Source organism: Heterocephalus glaber, unplaced genomic scaffold, assembly GCF_053883595.1.
Source record: "Heterocephalus glaber isolate CG9 unplaced genomic scaffold, H.glaber_assembly_v1.0 deba00001577, whole genome shotgun sequence".
In the NCBI taxonomy this organism is placed as follows: Eukaryota; Metazoa; Chordata; class Mammalia; order Rodentia; family Bathyergidae; genus Heterocephalus; species Heterocephalus glaber.
Window position 1 is genome coordinate 9,979,421 of NW_028258358.1, and position 14,926 is coordinate 9,994,346.

At 44.6% G+C, this 14,926-nt stretch overlaps 2 protein-coding genes across 2 annotated transcripts in view; one reads left to right on the forward strand and one right to left on the reverse strand.

The window, feature by feature from the left end:
* Positions 1-14,926, reverse strand: part of Klf12 (KLF transcription factor 12) — a 663,664-nt gene that overhangs the window by 587,864 nt on the left and 60,874 nt on the right. The window lies entirely within an intron of this gene.
* On the forward strand, positions 5,924-10,132 carry LOC101718190 (spermatogenesis-associated protein 31-like). The gene is given in 6 exon segments (XM_021258554.2): positions 5,924-5,934; positions 5,936-6,191; positions 6,863-6,920; positions 7,508-7,559; positions 7,834-9,061; positions 9,063-10,132. Coding segments are annotated over 6 exon segments (2,040 nt in total). The 3' UTR covers positions 9,498-10,132.

Here is a 14,926-nt window from a genome sequence, read left to right on the forward strand (position 1 = left end):
TTCTACTGCCGGTTCCAGTTTCCCTTCCCCTGAAGATAGTCCAGGTTCCCATGGGAGGTGATGATCCCTCCAACTTACCAAGTACGGTGGTCTGGTGTGCCTTTATTGCCGAGATTCTCTTCACTTTTCCACTGGGCTTCAGTTTTCATCAAGGAGCCTGAGAGAGGCCCTCTTTCTATTGCTCACTTCTGCTCTATCTTGTGGAGCTCAGGACAATGGCCTTTATGACCCTCTGTGACTCTGTAGTGTGGAACCAGGTAGCAGTAGAGCCAGGAGCCAGAGGTGGGGTGGAGGTGTATGGAGCGCAGGGAGGGAGAGGGGACTTCCAGCTGCACTGGGTCCTCACCCTGAGCCCTTTCTCGCGTTCTTTCATAATGTACTTAGTTAAATTCCTAATGCACAATTGCCCTTGGTTGCTTCTGAGTTGGGCATTAAATTTCTCGCATCATCCCTCTCCTCTCTACCCACCTCAGTAGATGAGGAAGGTTCAATGTCTGAGTTGGCTGGCTGATGATCAGAGGTAGATCCTGTTCCCTACAGTGGGGAGGACACTTGCAAGGGAAACCAAGCATTGCATATTTGAACGGATGGGTCAGTTAGACAAGCTGGCTGTGACAGGAGGGTGAGTTAGGGAGCCCAAAATATAATATTCTTTCTGGCACAGAGAATTCTGTTGACCTCCAGGCTCAATGACTTAAGACAGCTCTGGGCACTTTCCAGACCCCACTGGCAAATGGGCAGAGGCAAAGCTTCTAATTCTGCTGGGCTGAATCAGTCATTGGTGCTTAGATGGGCGTGGCTGAAACAGATGGCAGGTAATCATTAGCGGGGTTAGGATGGGGCTGGGACAGCCTGAACTTGACAGCTGTGGTCTGAGTCACACAGGCAGGCACCCATTTCTCCAAGGACCATGCAATCCACTCATCTTGTTCTCTCTCTCTGCATGTGTTTCTCTTTCTTTATCCCTTAGTTATTTACAAACTATATAAAAATTACATTATTAATGTTACCCCATTTTTTTGTGTGGTACTTGTAATTGATCCCATGGCCTCAGGCATGCTAGACAAACAGTGCTCTATCACTGAGCTTCATCCCTGGACTCATTAATACTAATTTCTAAATGTGCATTATTAACCAAAATCTTGTTGACCCTCCGATGATTCTTGTTACTGGTCTCTGACCTCCCAGGGATGCTTCCATGGAAAGTCAGCAGAGTCAGCTGACTTCTGTTCCTTACACATCATGACATTGGCTGTGGTTGTCGCTGAAGGGTCTGCCACAGAAATGTGCTACACTCCGGCCCCAGGCTCCATTTCCTATACATCCCTTTCCTGTCATTCTTAGAATCACCCTTTCTGTTTGGCCAGGGTACATCATCAACTTCTCAGGAAAGACGACCATATCACTGCTATTAACTGCCCTGCCACCTCAGCCTAGGGAGCCCCTACATTCCATTTGGAAAAGGACAGGGAAGGTCTACCTCTGAGGGAAACAGCACTTAAACTATAGCATTCCTTGAAGCTTAACCATTGCTTTCTACAGGCATTAGGTTCAGTAGTATGAAAGCAAATTATGTGTTTTCATTAACCATGTTGTATAAATTCTTCCTTTAAAACTGTCTGAATCACATCAGAAACATTTAACTACAGCACCAGCTCTGATCCATCCCCCTTTCCTTTTTTTTTTTTTTTTTTTTAAATAAATGATGTGGAAGTTTGAATCCCTTGTTAATGTAGATTATTTAGCAAAGAGTGAAAACTCCCTAGTCTAGATTGTCACTACATATTATGTCTTTAAACCCTTGGGATCTCCTCTAGCTCTGCCCCCCACTTTGAAATATCTATGTTTTGCTGAAATACCTACATTTTGTAGTGGTGCACACCTGTCATTCCAGCTGTTCAGAAGCTAAAGCAGGAGGATCACAATTTAGCAGACCTCTGTTTCAAAATAAAATGAAAACGTAAAAGGGTTATGGATGTAGCTTAGTGGTATAGTGCTTGCTTAGCATGTATGAGGCCCTGGATTCAATAATCAGTACTGAAAGAAAGGACTGTTTTGAGAGTGTGGTAAGAGATCAACATTTATTACTATATATTTTCTAATTAACATTAATTTGGAGTACTATCTTAAAAATATGTGGTCTCCATATAACCAGCATTGAGTTACTAGAGGTGTTTGCTAAATCATCTGACTGTGGGCAGAAAATCAGTAGTCCTCACAGGCCTGTACCTGCTGCTGCACCCCTCAGCATTCTTCAGCACAGTGCCTTTCTGGAACCTGCATAGGAAGGCTTTGTGTGCCACAGTGATCATATAACGCCAAGGACTGTTTTAAAGTGGACCTAAGAGGTCATGAGTGGTAAACTTGTCTCTGGAAAAGGCCTCAAGTCTCTTCTGGATATTAAAATTATGAGTGAATAAAAGTGAAAGGATAGAAATGAAATGAAAAGATAGAAATAAATGAATAAGTAAAAATATCTTTAATTAGCTATCATAACAGTTAATTTTTCCTCTCAATTCCTACCTTGGGTTATCTATTCTGTCCATTTTTCAAAAAGATTAAATCTCTTTTCTATTAAAACCTGCAAGCCTGTTAGCATCCATGGAGCTATCTGCCTTCTAAAGTGATAATTTTTTTTTATTTTAGCAATGTTATGTTCAACAGGGAACAAGTTCACGAACTATCTTAAATTTTTTTTGTATTAATACGTTTATAGTACATAATCTTTATGTAAACATGAATGTTATCTTAGGGAGTGGGTACATATACCTAATATACCTTGATTCTCTTTATTTCCCTTTCCCCCTCCTCCTTCCTCCATCTCTAGATCCTCTTCCTCCATTTTCATTTTTCAGTTCATGTTTGTGACACATAAGGATTACATTCATTGTGAGTAGTTGGTGCTGTGCATGATGTGTCTTAGTTCTCTTCATGTCCCTTTCCCTTCCCCCCACCCTCCATCTTTTGGCCCCTTTCTACTTGCAGAAGATCTATTTCCCCATCTTTACCTTTTACCTTTTATTTTAATTTTTACTGTATTTATGCTTTGGATTTCTCATATGAGGGAAACCATATGGTATTTAAGCTTGTGTGGCTGATTTATTTCATTTTATACTGTGTCTTCAAAGTGCATCTATTTTCCTACAAATGAGTCGAGTTTATCCTTCTTTATAACTGAGTAGTATTCCATCATGTATTGACAACCTGTTCTTCATCCATTTGTCAGCTGATAGACATGCAAGTTGCTTCCAAGATTTAGCTATTATGAATTGTGCTGCTGTAAACATGGGTATGCATATATCACTATAATATGATATCTTTAACTCTTTTGACAAGATGCCTAGTAGGGGAATAGGTGGGTAAATGGAATTTCTATTTTTAGTTTTATTGAGGAACCTCCATGCTGATTTCAATAATGGGTGTACTAGTTTACATTCCCACCAGCAATGTAGGAGAGTTCCTTTTTTCATTCCTGCCTTGCCAGCATTTGTTATTACTTGATTTTTTGACTATTGACATCATTTTTGGGGTAAGATGAAATCTCATTATTATTTTAATTTGCATTTCTCTAATAGCACAGAGATTTTGAACATTTTTTCCAGATATTTATTGGTCATTTGTGTTTCTTCTTCTGAGAAATATCTATTCATTTCAGTAGCCTATTTTTAATTGATTCTTTTATTTTGGGGGGCTCTAATTTTTTTAGTTCTTTATATATTCTAGATATCAGTCTTCTGTCCAAGGTATAATGGTAAAAATTTTTTCCCATTTTGTAAGTTGTTTCTTCACTTTGTTGGTGGTCTCCTTTACTGTGCAGAAACTTTAGTTTGATATAATCCCATTTGTTGACTCTTAATGTTATTTCTTGTGCAATTGGAGTTCTATTCAGAAAGTCCTTGCCTATGGCTATGATTTCAAGAGTTTTATCTACCTTACCTTTCAGCAAGTTAAATGTTTCTGTTTTAATATTTAGATCTTTAATTCATTTTTATTTAAATTTAATGCATGGTGAGAGATATGGGTCTAGCTTCAAACATCTGCATGCAGGCAGCCAGTTTACCCAGCACCATTTACTAAATAATCTACCTTTCCTCTAGCATATGTTTTTGGCCCCTTTGTCAAAGATCAGCTGACTGAATGTGTCTGGCATTGTTTCTACATCCTCTATTCTGTTCCATTGATCCACATGTCTATTTTTGTGCCAAAATTATACTGTTTTTAATCACTGTAATTTTGTAATATAACTTGAAGTCACATATTATGATCCCTCTTGCTTTGCTCTAGAATTGCTTTTGCCATTCTTGGTCTCTTCTTGTTCCATATGAATTTTAGGATCATTTTTTCCAGTTATGTGAGAAACACTATTGATTTTTTGATTAAGATTGCATTTTACATCAGTTTTAGTAATACAGCCTTTTTAACAATATTGGTTCTGCTTATGCAGGAACAGGGGATATCTTTCCATTTTCTGATATCCTCTTTGATTTCCTTTATCAAAGCTCTATAATTTTGGCTGTAGATATCTTTCATCTCCTTAGTTAGGTTAATTCTTAAGTATTTAATTTTTCTTGATGCTATTGAGAATAGTATTGTTTTCCTAATTTCTTTCTCAGCAAGTTCATTATTGTTGTACAGGAATATTCTTGATGTTTGCAAGTTGATTTTATATTCTGCTACCTTGCTAAATTTAGTTATTAACTGTAGAAATCTTTTAGTAGAATTTTTGAGTCTTCTATGAGATCATATCATCTGCAGGTAAACCTGATTTTTCCCTTTCTTGTACAATATTATCTTTTTTTTTTGTAAGACTCAAAGTTCTTTTATTAAAAATATTAATTGTACATATTAACAGGGTTCAGGGTGGTGTTTCAATGCACATATACAGCACTCACTGATCACATCCACATTCTTACATTCTTTTCATCCACTTACCCCTTTTCAACCTCTAACAACCACGCCCCTACATTCAGGTTCACTTTTCTTAAACTTCCATATGAGAGAGAACTTAGTAGTACTTGTCTTTCTGCATCTGCCTTATTTCATGTAACATAACCGTCAGCTCCATCCTTGGTGCAAACAACAGGGTCTCATTCTTCTTTATACCTGAATAGTGTACGTATTCCTCACTTTTTCCATTCATCAGTTGATGAGCACCTAGGATGATTTAACATCTTAGCTATTGTGGGTAGTGCTGGATAAACATGGGCACACAGATATCCCTTTGGTGTGCTGACTGCATCTCCTTTGGATATATTCCTAGAAGTGGAATACCTGGATCACATAGTAAACCTATTTTTAGTTTTATGAGGAACCTCCATGCTGCTCTCCACAATGCCTGCACTAATTCACGTTCCCATCAGTGCTGTATGAGAGTTTCCCTTCTCCACATCGTTGTTAGCATTTTTTAAAAGAAATAACTATAGCCATTTAAACTAGGGTGAGATAGTATCTCATTGTAGTTTTGTTTGGCCTTTTCCTGATACTAATGAGAAAATGATGGAACTGAATATTACATTGTTTTATTAAAAATATTAGATTGGCTTGTGAAAGGATATAGGGATTATATGTATCTCTCTGTGTGTATGCATATGGTGATTCTTAAGACCACTTTGTGCAGTTTAAGAATTATAAATGTTATGAACTTTTAAAAATATCATTGATGTGTTAGCATCAGCCAGGATCTCGACTGGATAAAAGAGCCAGGTAATACCTGTGTTCCAGGAGGAACAAATAGAAAATAGACTATGGTCTATCTCTGATAGGTTGGGGAGGTGGAGGCAGAAGGAGGGGTCCCGAAGGCCCAGGAGGCTGCAGCACCCACTGTCCTGGAGCCTGGGGAGGGGCGGGGCTGTGGCTGAGCCTCTTCTCCTCACCCCTCCCCCACCCCAGGAGCCCTTTGTGATGAGGAGGACTCAGCTCTGTGATGCAGGCCTGGGCCCTCCTCCCTACCCCTGGAGAGAACTCTCAGGGCTCAGTTGCCTGAGAGCTACACTGTGATTCAGATAATGGAGAATCTTCTCGTTCCTCTGAAAAGCCTTATTGCCACATGGCTGAGCCCCAGCCACACTACCTTTGCGATGGATATGATCCTCACCTTTGTGGGTGGAGTGGGGCTCTTCCTTTTGTTACTGCCCTGGCTCCAGGGTAAATCAACCTTACAGCCAGGGAGGAAAACTAGAAACCTCAGAAAGGTAAGAAACTCTCAGCCCAGAGCCAGCAGAGAATGATTCTCTCTCCTTTTACCACAGTTTCCACTTTTCCGAGTCAAGTAGACAGATTGGTGAGAGGGAAAACTTAGAAAAGAACACAATATCCTTCCTCTGGGACAGGCAGGGCAGGACAGGGGAAGTGGGCCCCAGGACATCTGTCTGGCAATCTCAGATCTCTGGGTAGTTTGCTGGCCAGAGTAAAGGAGAACACAGTAACTCAGTGGATGAGGACTGGATTCCTGAGAGTTGGGGATCTTTGGGGAGGGCCAGGCCCTGAGCACTGGTTCATTGTCCCAGTCTCATGGCAGGTGTCTCAGGGCCCAGCCTTTGCTCTGTGTTGGGCTGAATCAGGCTATGCTGAGGGCCTGAGTCCAGCCCCATCCCGGGCTACAGCTGCCTCTGGTCTCTAGCAGGTGAGATGCATGTGTAGAAGTGAGTTCTTATACGGGATCTCATGTTAGAAAGTTGCTGTGTTTCTACAAGAAGGACAGAAAAAAATACTGTAATTTAAAAAATGAGTAAAAGGAAAGAAAAAACACAGGTTCCTTAATTCATTGTTGAGTAGCATAATATTCGTGAGTACTGAATGTCTGCAGCTTGACTGAGACAGGAGAATCCAACCTGGGCCTCTCACTGTTTTCCTTCTTTCTCAGCATCCAGTGCTGATGAGGTGGAAGCGCAGGAGTAGGAAGAGGACAGGTGCTCACCTAGGTAAGGCTCTGCCTTTCAGTCCTGCAGTCCCAGAATTAACATGACCTTGCTTACCCCTCAGGGGCCAACACTGGGGCTCCAAGGTTGTCAGCTGCGGAGCCCTGAGGGAGGGGCTCCAGGAATGGCAGTCAGCAGGGGGGATGCTTCTTAGGCTCCCTGCTCAGAATGAAGCTGAGCTGGGAAGAAGGGTTTTGTTCAGTAGGGGGCAGTGCAGGCAGCAGAGGAGCAGTACAACCTGGATTTGGAAATGGGACCTCCAAGTCCAACTGAGGCCCAGCTGTTAAAATTGGCAGAGGCTGATTCCTTTGTGAGATGACCCCATCCATCCAGCACAGCATAGTTGTGAGGACCGTGGATGTTGAAGGATGTGGAAGCACTTTGTACTGATAAAGTGCTGCCCATCTGTGTACTATGTAACCACTGTCAGCCAGGGCCAGAGGGCATTGGACACCAATGCTTGGGCTCTGGAGTCAGACCTCCAATGGTGTCCTCTAAGGGGACATTCTCTTCAGCCTTCTGTAAAATCCCAATCCCTCCCTTACCCTTCATCCTTTATAACCCAGTTTCCCACTTCCCACCTTTTGCAGACTACCAGATTTACCGGAAGTTGGATAAGAAGCTAATTTCCCTTTTGAAAAGGTAAAGAACTTTGTCCTTTCTTCTTTCCTTCTAAAACCTGTGATGTCACAAAGCAGCACTGGTGTAACCTGGGAGGGGAAGATCCTGGGAGTGGGGGATGTTAAGACCCTGGGGTGAGGAGTAGTAGGAAAACTAGAGTTGGGGTATGGGGCAGTGGAAGGGCCAGGGCCCAACTGAGCTCACCCCAGCCCCTAGCTACAGTTACAACTCCTATTTATTACAGCTTGCAGAGGCTGTTCCCTGGCCTAGGATGCTCTCAACAGCCTGTATACTAACACCACCCTGCTGATGTGTGTACAAGAACACCTGTCATGGCCCCACAGCCAGATGGGGAGAAAGCAGACCCTTCTGCTCCTTCCCTGGTAGAGGCTGCCCCCTCTCCTCTCATTCTGCACCTTTCTCCTCCGGCCTCCTCTCCATCACCAGGCCCATCAGCAACCTCCTCCGATTTTGTGTGTTCACCCACACCCTTTACCAACTCTCAAACCCCAGAGCACCTGCTTCCCCTGGGAAGACTTTCACCCCGGCCACTTGCACTTTCCCTTTCCCCACCATGTACCCCAGATCCTGCCACAACCCCGCAACCCTGGTGGGACACAAAAGAGAAGCCAGAACGGCAGCTCGGTCCTCAGCAACTCTCATATCCCAAGATCCTGGGGACCTACTTTTGGCAGAAATGGACCCAGCTTTTCTGGGGTCTGCCCTCTCTGCACAGTGAATCCATAACAGCTGCTGCCTGGGTCTCTCAGAACCCTCCCGTTCCACACCTTCCCACCTTCTTATTCAACAGAACCTCACCTGTTTGCCCAGTTCACACACAGGATCAAATGTCCCTGCTGCTTTCCCTGGCCCAGGCCCCATCCTGTCTGGAGCCCCAATCCCAGGCCCCAGCTCTGGGTCAGGCCCAGACTTGGACCCACCTGCAATCCTCTCCCCCCATCCTGTTAGCACCTTCTCTGCTCCTCAATAGGGGCTGTGGATCATCCTGTTCTACATCCCATAACCCACAGTCACTCATCTCAGATGAAATTCAACACCCAGGAAGGCCCTTGTCAAAGAAACACCTAGAACATGGGCGGACTGTTCCCTCAGCAGTCCAAAGCCCTCAGAAGGGTTACTTTCCCTCCACTCCCAACCTTTGCCAAGGCAAGGGTGCTGCTACCACTCTTCATGAGAATTTTTCAATCAGCTCTGAGGACTGGGAAAAACTAGAGCAACACATTTGAAAGTGGCACATTCATCACCAGTGGGACCTGCCCTGCAGGATCCAGGAGTCTCAAGAACTCACACAGCCTCAGTGTGACTTAGCTCATTCACCTCAGGTAAAGGACAAACCCGGGCTCTCACAGTCATCTGTGCCTACAGATGAATGCAGCAAGGATGTGCAGAAGATGAAGTTCCAGCTAATGAGGGACTCAGGCAAGAATTTGGGGCATATTCTATGCAAGGTACCCAAAGATCTCTCCAGGGACCTAGGAAGCTCCCCCAGTGAAGATTCTGGAGACAGTCTCTGAGGAGTCAGAGAGAAACCTGATGTGGCCCATAGACAGTGACACAAGAAATGACTCATTCGGAAGCAGAGATAAGACATGTCTAGAAGTCATGCTGAAACCACATTTGGATGTGAAGATGTGGCAGATCGGTGAGGGGCTGATCCCTCTGAGAGTGCGCCGGTCCTGGCTCATTGTAAACGGTGTCTTTTCCACGACTCACACCCCCAAGAAAACCAGAAATCCAGCATCCTCCAGGAGTCAGAAAACCTGTGTGAGCACTATCCAGAAGTTTTTCCCCAATCCACACACTCTGCAGGACCTGGAGATGCACAGTACAAGGCTTAAGGTGTGGCACAGGTGGAGCCTCCCCCTCAAGCTCCTCAAGGTTGTAAACATCTTTAAGTCAACAAAGGCTGCACCCTCACCCTTTCCACAGTGTGCCTGAAACTGGACAGCTCAACAGTGAGCAGCAGGGCCAGAGGCATCCCCACCCCTCCTTCCCCATCAAGGCTGTGTCCCCAGTCAGCCCCTCCCAGTGTGGCCCAACAGTGTCCAGGGCACCAGGCCAACAATATTACTGTTCAAGGCATAGTATTCTTCAGAGAGGTGTCTTGACTGGACAACAGGGAAATTTCTCTCCAGGTTGTCTTAGTAGGAAAACATATGTCCAAGAAAAAAATAATCTATATAGAGGAAAATGATTTTTCTCATGTTATGCATCCAAGATATTTACTGTAACCCAAAACACCGATGTTTCCTCCTAAGAGAAATGGCTTCTGTCTGCTCTGTGCTTGGTGTGGGCTCTGGTGTCTAGAAGGGAGCAGTGTAGTGGAGGTGACGGGGGTACAAGCCCACCTTCATCCTTATTTCCTTCACTGATCCTTGCTTCCATCATTACAGGAACAAAAACTCTAAAAACAAGCTGGGGAAAACCAGTGACAATCCTCCAACCCCAGGATCTGGTTCAACCCATCTTTCCACTGCTCCCTGCTCCCCTACCTTATGGCAGTGGTAGGACCAGGGACACAGAGACATTTTAAGCTGAAAATTCCCCCATAGGTTCCACAAGGGTCAGAGCCACATAGCTCCACTGCTCCCAAAATGGGTGGCAGTTTGCACGTGAGGATGCTGGGCCCTGAGTTCAGAAGTGGGAGAAATCTTGCCCTTGATCTCCTGGTGGGGGACAGATGATGTCCACCCTTGGGAAGCCCCTCCTCTCCCTGGCAAAGGCCTGGATAGAGAGGACCCTTCTGGGTTCAGCTGAGATGGAAAGTTCAGAATGCCCATCCCAGGGCCTTGGCCCTCCTCACACTAGAGCAGCAGTGAGGACAGAAAATCCAGCTGGGGGGGAGGGGGCGTGGCTAGCAGTGGTGGGGGGCCCTCCTCATGGGTGAACAGATGGTCCTGCTCACAGCTCATTTATCCTGGTGCATCTTGTGACTCCAGTTAGTGGTTCTGGGTGGAGGCACCAGGGCTGTGCCAGCACAGTAACTCATGGACAGTCACCGGGAACAGGGAGATGTGGAATGAGAATTGAAAATGCTGGAGCCAGGCAGGAAGCAGAGTGGCACAAGGATGGTGAAGGGAATGGGGCGCTCCCAAGGTTCCGCTGTCATCCACCAGCAGACAGGAGGCGACATTAGGGGCCAAGTGGCTCACCCTGGCCCTGTCACAGGGCCCTACCTGCTCCAGATCCCAGACCCAGAGAAGCCACCTTCAGCTCCCACACAGAGGGCCAGATTTGAGAGGGAGCAGAGCATGTTAGCAAAGATCGATTTCTTATCAATACATTGGGTAACTGGTATATGCTCACCTCTTGCAGAAAGGATGAACTGACAATGGTGGAGAACACAGGACAAGGGAACCTGAGATGTGACTCAAAGTCTGGTGACCTGTACATGTGTATGCAGCCCCGAGCCTGTCCCTAGAGGAGAGGAGGGACTCAGAAGGGTCCAGAGCCTGCTCAGGAGTCACACAGCAAGTCTTGCCTGGCTCCCAGCCCTTGCTTAGTGGGGAGCCCACAGGGGAAGAGGTGGTCACACAGGGTTTGTGCCACAAGGAGGCTGGAAGTGACCTGTCCAAATCCCTGGGGGCTGGGCCAGTCCAGGAGGAGAGCACTCAGTTTCTAGCATATGTTTCCTTTCCAATGGGCCCTGGTCCTCATGGAAAAGCAGAGGAGCTCAAGTGGCAGGGAGAGGAGCAGCCCCTTCTCCAGAAAGCATTTCCTGTGGTGTGTGGCACACTGGGCAGCCACAGGCACAGCCGGGGGGCCTCAATCCTGGGGCACAGCATCCTACACCAAGTGAAGGTTATCCAGACAAGGGGAACAGGGACAGAGACCCTCCTCCAAAGAGTCCTCTTGGTCAGCACAGAGACCTCTCAGTCAGTCAGCACACAAAGACCCCCCACTCCCCAGAGACCCCACAGATTCTTCAGGTTGTTCTCAATCATTGCAGAAACCTCACAGAGAACCCTCAGACTCCACAGACATGTTGCAGAGCCCTCCCACAGACACCATGCTTACACTTTCCACAGAGACCTAACTCAGCCCTTGGTAGAGACTCCCACAGAGCTTGAGCAGAGACATCACATTGCTCAATAGAGCTCAAAATCAGGAACCTCTGTCAGAGACCTCATGGGACACAGCCTTCCCACTGCCCCACGAGCCCACACCCTCCACAGAGCCTGCACACGGACTTCTCACAGGGATCTGTGCTGCCCCACAGGCCATCACACAGAAACCCAGTACAGAGCTTTCACAAGGGGCTTCCCTCAGAGACTTGACAGAGAGATGGCTCCCACACAGACACCGCAACAGAGCCCATACAGAGCTCTCCCACTCCACAGAGTCCTCCTGTGGAGACCTCACACAGAAGCTCCCAGGAGACCACAAAGCTCACAAGGAAACTCTGTAGTCCCCACAGAGACCTCATCTGGGGTTGTCTCCAGAAATGGGGCACAGAGACCTTACACAGACACCTCACATATCCTTTTTAGAACCCTGAGCAGCTACTTTTTGACAGGTCCTTCCCAGGGGAGGTGGAATCACTGAGCAAACTGGCAGCATAGGTGGGATCCCCATGGGTTTTGCCCTTGAGAATCTCAAGACACCCAGGCATTGTCAGCATCACACTACCGCAGACAGCTAAATTAGAAAATATTATGAGACAGTTGGTGATATATGTGCACTCATGTTCATAGCAGCACAATTTGTAACAGCCAAAACTTGGAAGCAGTCCAATTGCCCATCGACTGGAGACTGGATAAAGAAAATGTGTTTTTTAACAAAATGGAGCACCACTCAGCCACAAAAAATGAGAAACCAGAAACATTCATAGCTAAATGGATGCATACTGAGGCGACACTCTTAAGTGAAATAAATAGGACACACATGTGTAAATACTGAATAGTTTCTCTAGTGTGAGAAACTGAAAGTGTAAATAAGGACCAAAAGGTATAATAGATAATGTGAAATAGGAAGAAAAGGGGCAAAGGGGAAGGGGAAGTGGGAGGGCTAGGGGAAAGGAAAGAAGGAAGTGGAATCAATATGAGAAAATGAAAAAATGGAAGCAAAGTCTCTGCAAATAGGAATGGAGGGGTTGAAGGGAGGGTGGGGGAATGGGGAAAAAATAAGAACCAAGAGAGATCATGTAAAGGTGCAAATTTCCAATGATGAATGTAACTGTAATGTGTACCTAAAATGTACCAATAAAATTAAGAAAAAATAAAAAGACGGGCAGGGCTGGGCCCTCAGAATAGAAAACAACTGAGGCACATTCACTAAAGGTTAACATTAAAAAGAGAGAAACTACTACCCCCACGTACTTCCCCTAGAGATGAAGAGCAGGGATTGATATTCTAAATAGACATCAATCACCTTAATTGGGGACCAAAACATCCCTAGTTAGTCCATTCCTTCCGGATAATCCACGTACTCTTACTAGGTGAGTAGCTTCCCCTCTCATCCTCAGTTAATCAATATTACCTGGGCGACTGTACTTGTAATCTTATTGGTTAATCATGGTTTTGTCCCACCTCATTCCTACCTTGTGATTTTCCATTGGATCTTCAATTTTTTTTTTCTGTATTAAATTCTTTTATTGGTACATTGTAGGTATACAACATAATTACATTTCTCATTGGGAATTGTACCTTTATATAATGCATCTTGGTTCTTATTTTTTCCCCATTCCTAGCCCTCCCTTCACACCCTCCACCCTTCCCTATTTACAAAGACTTTATTTCCATTTTTTCCATTTCTCATCATTTTTTCCTTTCCCTTCTTTCCTTTCCCCTGCCCCTCCCACTACCCCTACCCCTTTGAACCTTTTCTTCCTATTTTACATTATCGATTATTTGTTCTAATAATTGGTACATTTTTAGGTATACAATATAATGTAAATAGGGAGGACTGGAGGGGTTGAAGGGAGGTCTGGGCAAGGGTGAAAAATAAGAACCAAGAGAGACTATGTAAAGGTGCAAATTTCCAATGATGAATGGATCTTACAATTTTGTCCCACTTTGTACCCATCTCACCTCATGGCTTTGCCCCATAAAGAACCTTTGAGAAGTGGAGTGGGTGGGCAACTCACTTTCCAGTCCCCCTGCTATCTCTTAAACAAAAGCTATCTTTCTCTCAATAAATTTTTCCTACTCTTAACCTCCATTGTTCCTAGAATTCATTCTTTGATTTTAGAGAACATGAATTCACATTTTGGATATCTAGCAGGTAGAGAGTTATAATATTTCCCTTATTTGGATTACTTGGTCCTCTATATCAACACCAGATGGGATTCTCTGCCAGGGGAGATGCTCACAATGTGTTTTACATTTTCTAATTCCTTTGTCTCTGAATAAAAGAATTATAGGTTCTATATGTAGACTTCCAAAATTCTTTCTTTCACAGGTTTTCATGAGCTACAACTCTGACCCACCATGAGTGAACCATACAGCAGGACAACTGCTTGTAGCGTGAGTGCAGTAAATCTTCAAGTGTTTTCTAGAGCCTGGCTTTGGTGAGCCAGCATACTAGGCATAGAGTCAGCAACACAGTAACTTTACTCTCGGGACAGTTACAATGCACTGCCAGAAACAGGCATGCGGACATATACCATAATTCTAGCACTCTAGAAGGTGAGGCAGGAGAATCACAAATTGGAGTCCAGCCAGGGCAATATATGAACTTAGTGAGACTCTGTCTCAAAATAAAAAATAAAAAGGTATGAGAATGTAGCTTACTGAGAAGGTCCTGGGTTCAATCCCCAGTGCTACACACAAAAAAGAGGAAAAAACCCAAATACCATGCTGCTAGGAAGCTCAAAAAAGGGAAGGCATAAGGTTTCCCCTCAGAGAAGCCAGGGAATGCTCCATCTTACAGCTCTGCAGATCAGACACTTTACAGAGCTCTTCTTGGATAAAATCCATGAGTCAATCAAACCATGTTCCTTTTTTTTGGAGACTTTAGGGGTGAATCTCCATTTTTACATTTTCTGCCCACTCATGGCCACTTCTATCTTCAAAATAATCAGACCACTTTTCCTTCTGTTTTTTCACATCTTCTTCTTTTCCACTTTTTTTTTTGATAGTATCTTGCTATTTTGCCCAGGCTGGTTTAAAATTTTTGTGATTAAACAGTGTGCCCACCAGGATAATTCAATATAATCCTATTTTAAAGTCAGCCAATCAGCAACCTATCTGCAATTTTAATCTTCCTTTCCCATTTAAGGCAACATATTAACAGATTCTGGGGATCAGGACTTGGGCAACTTGGATGAGTCACTCTTTTGCCTCAGAGCATGTTTCGAGTTGTTGGTGTGAAGATGACTGACAGTGCTTTGGCAGGTGCTCCAGGACAGGCAGGGTGCTATAAATGCA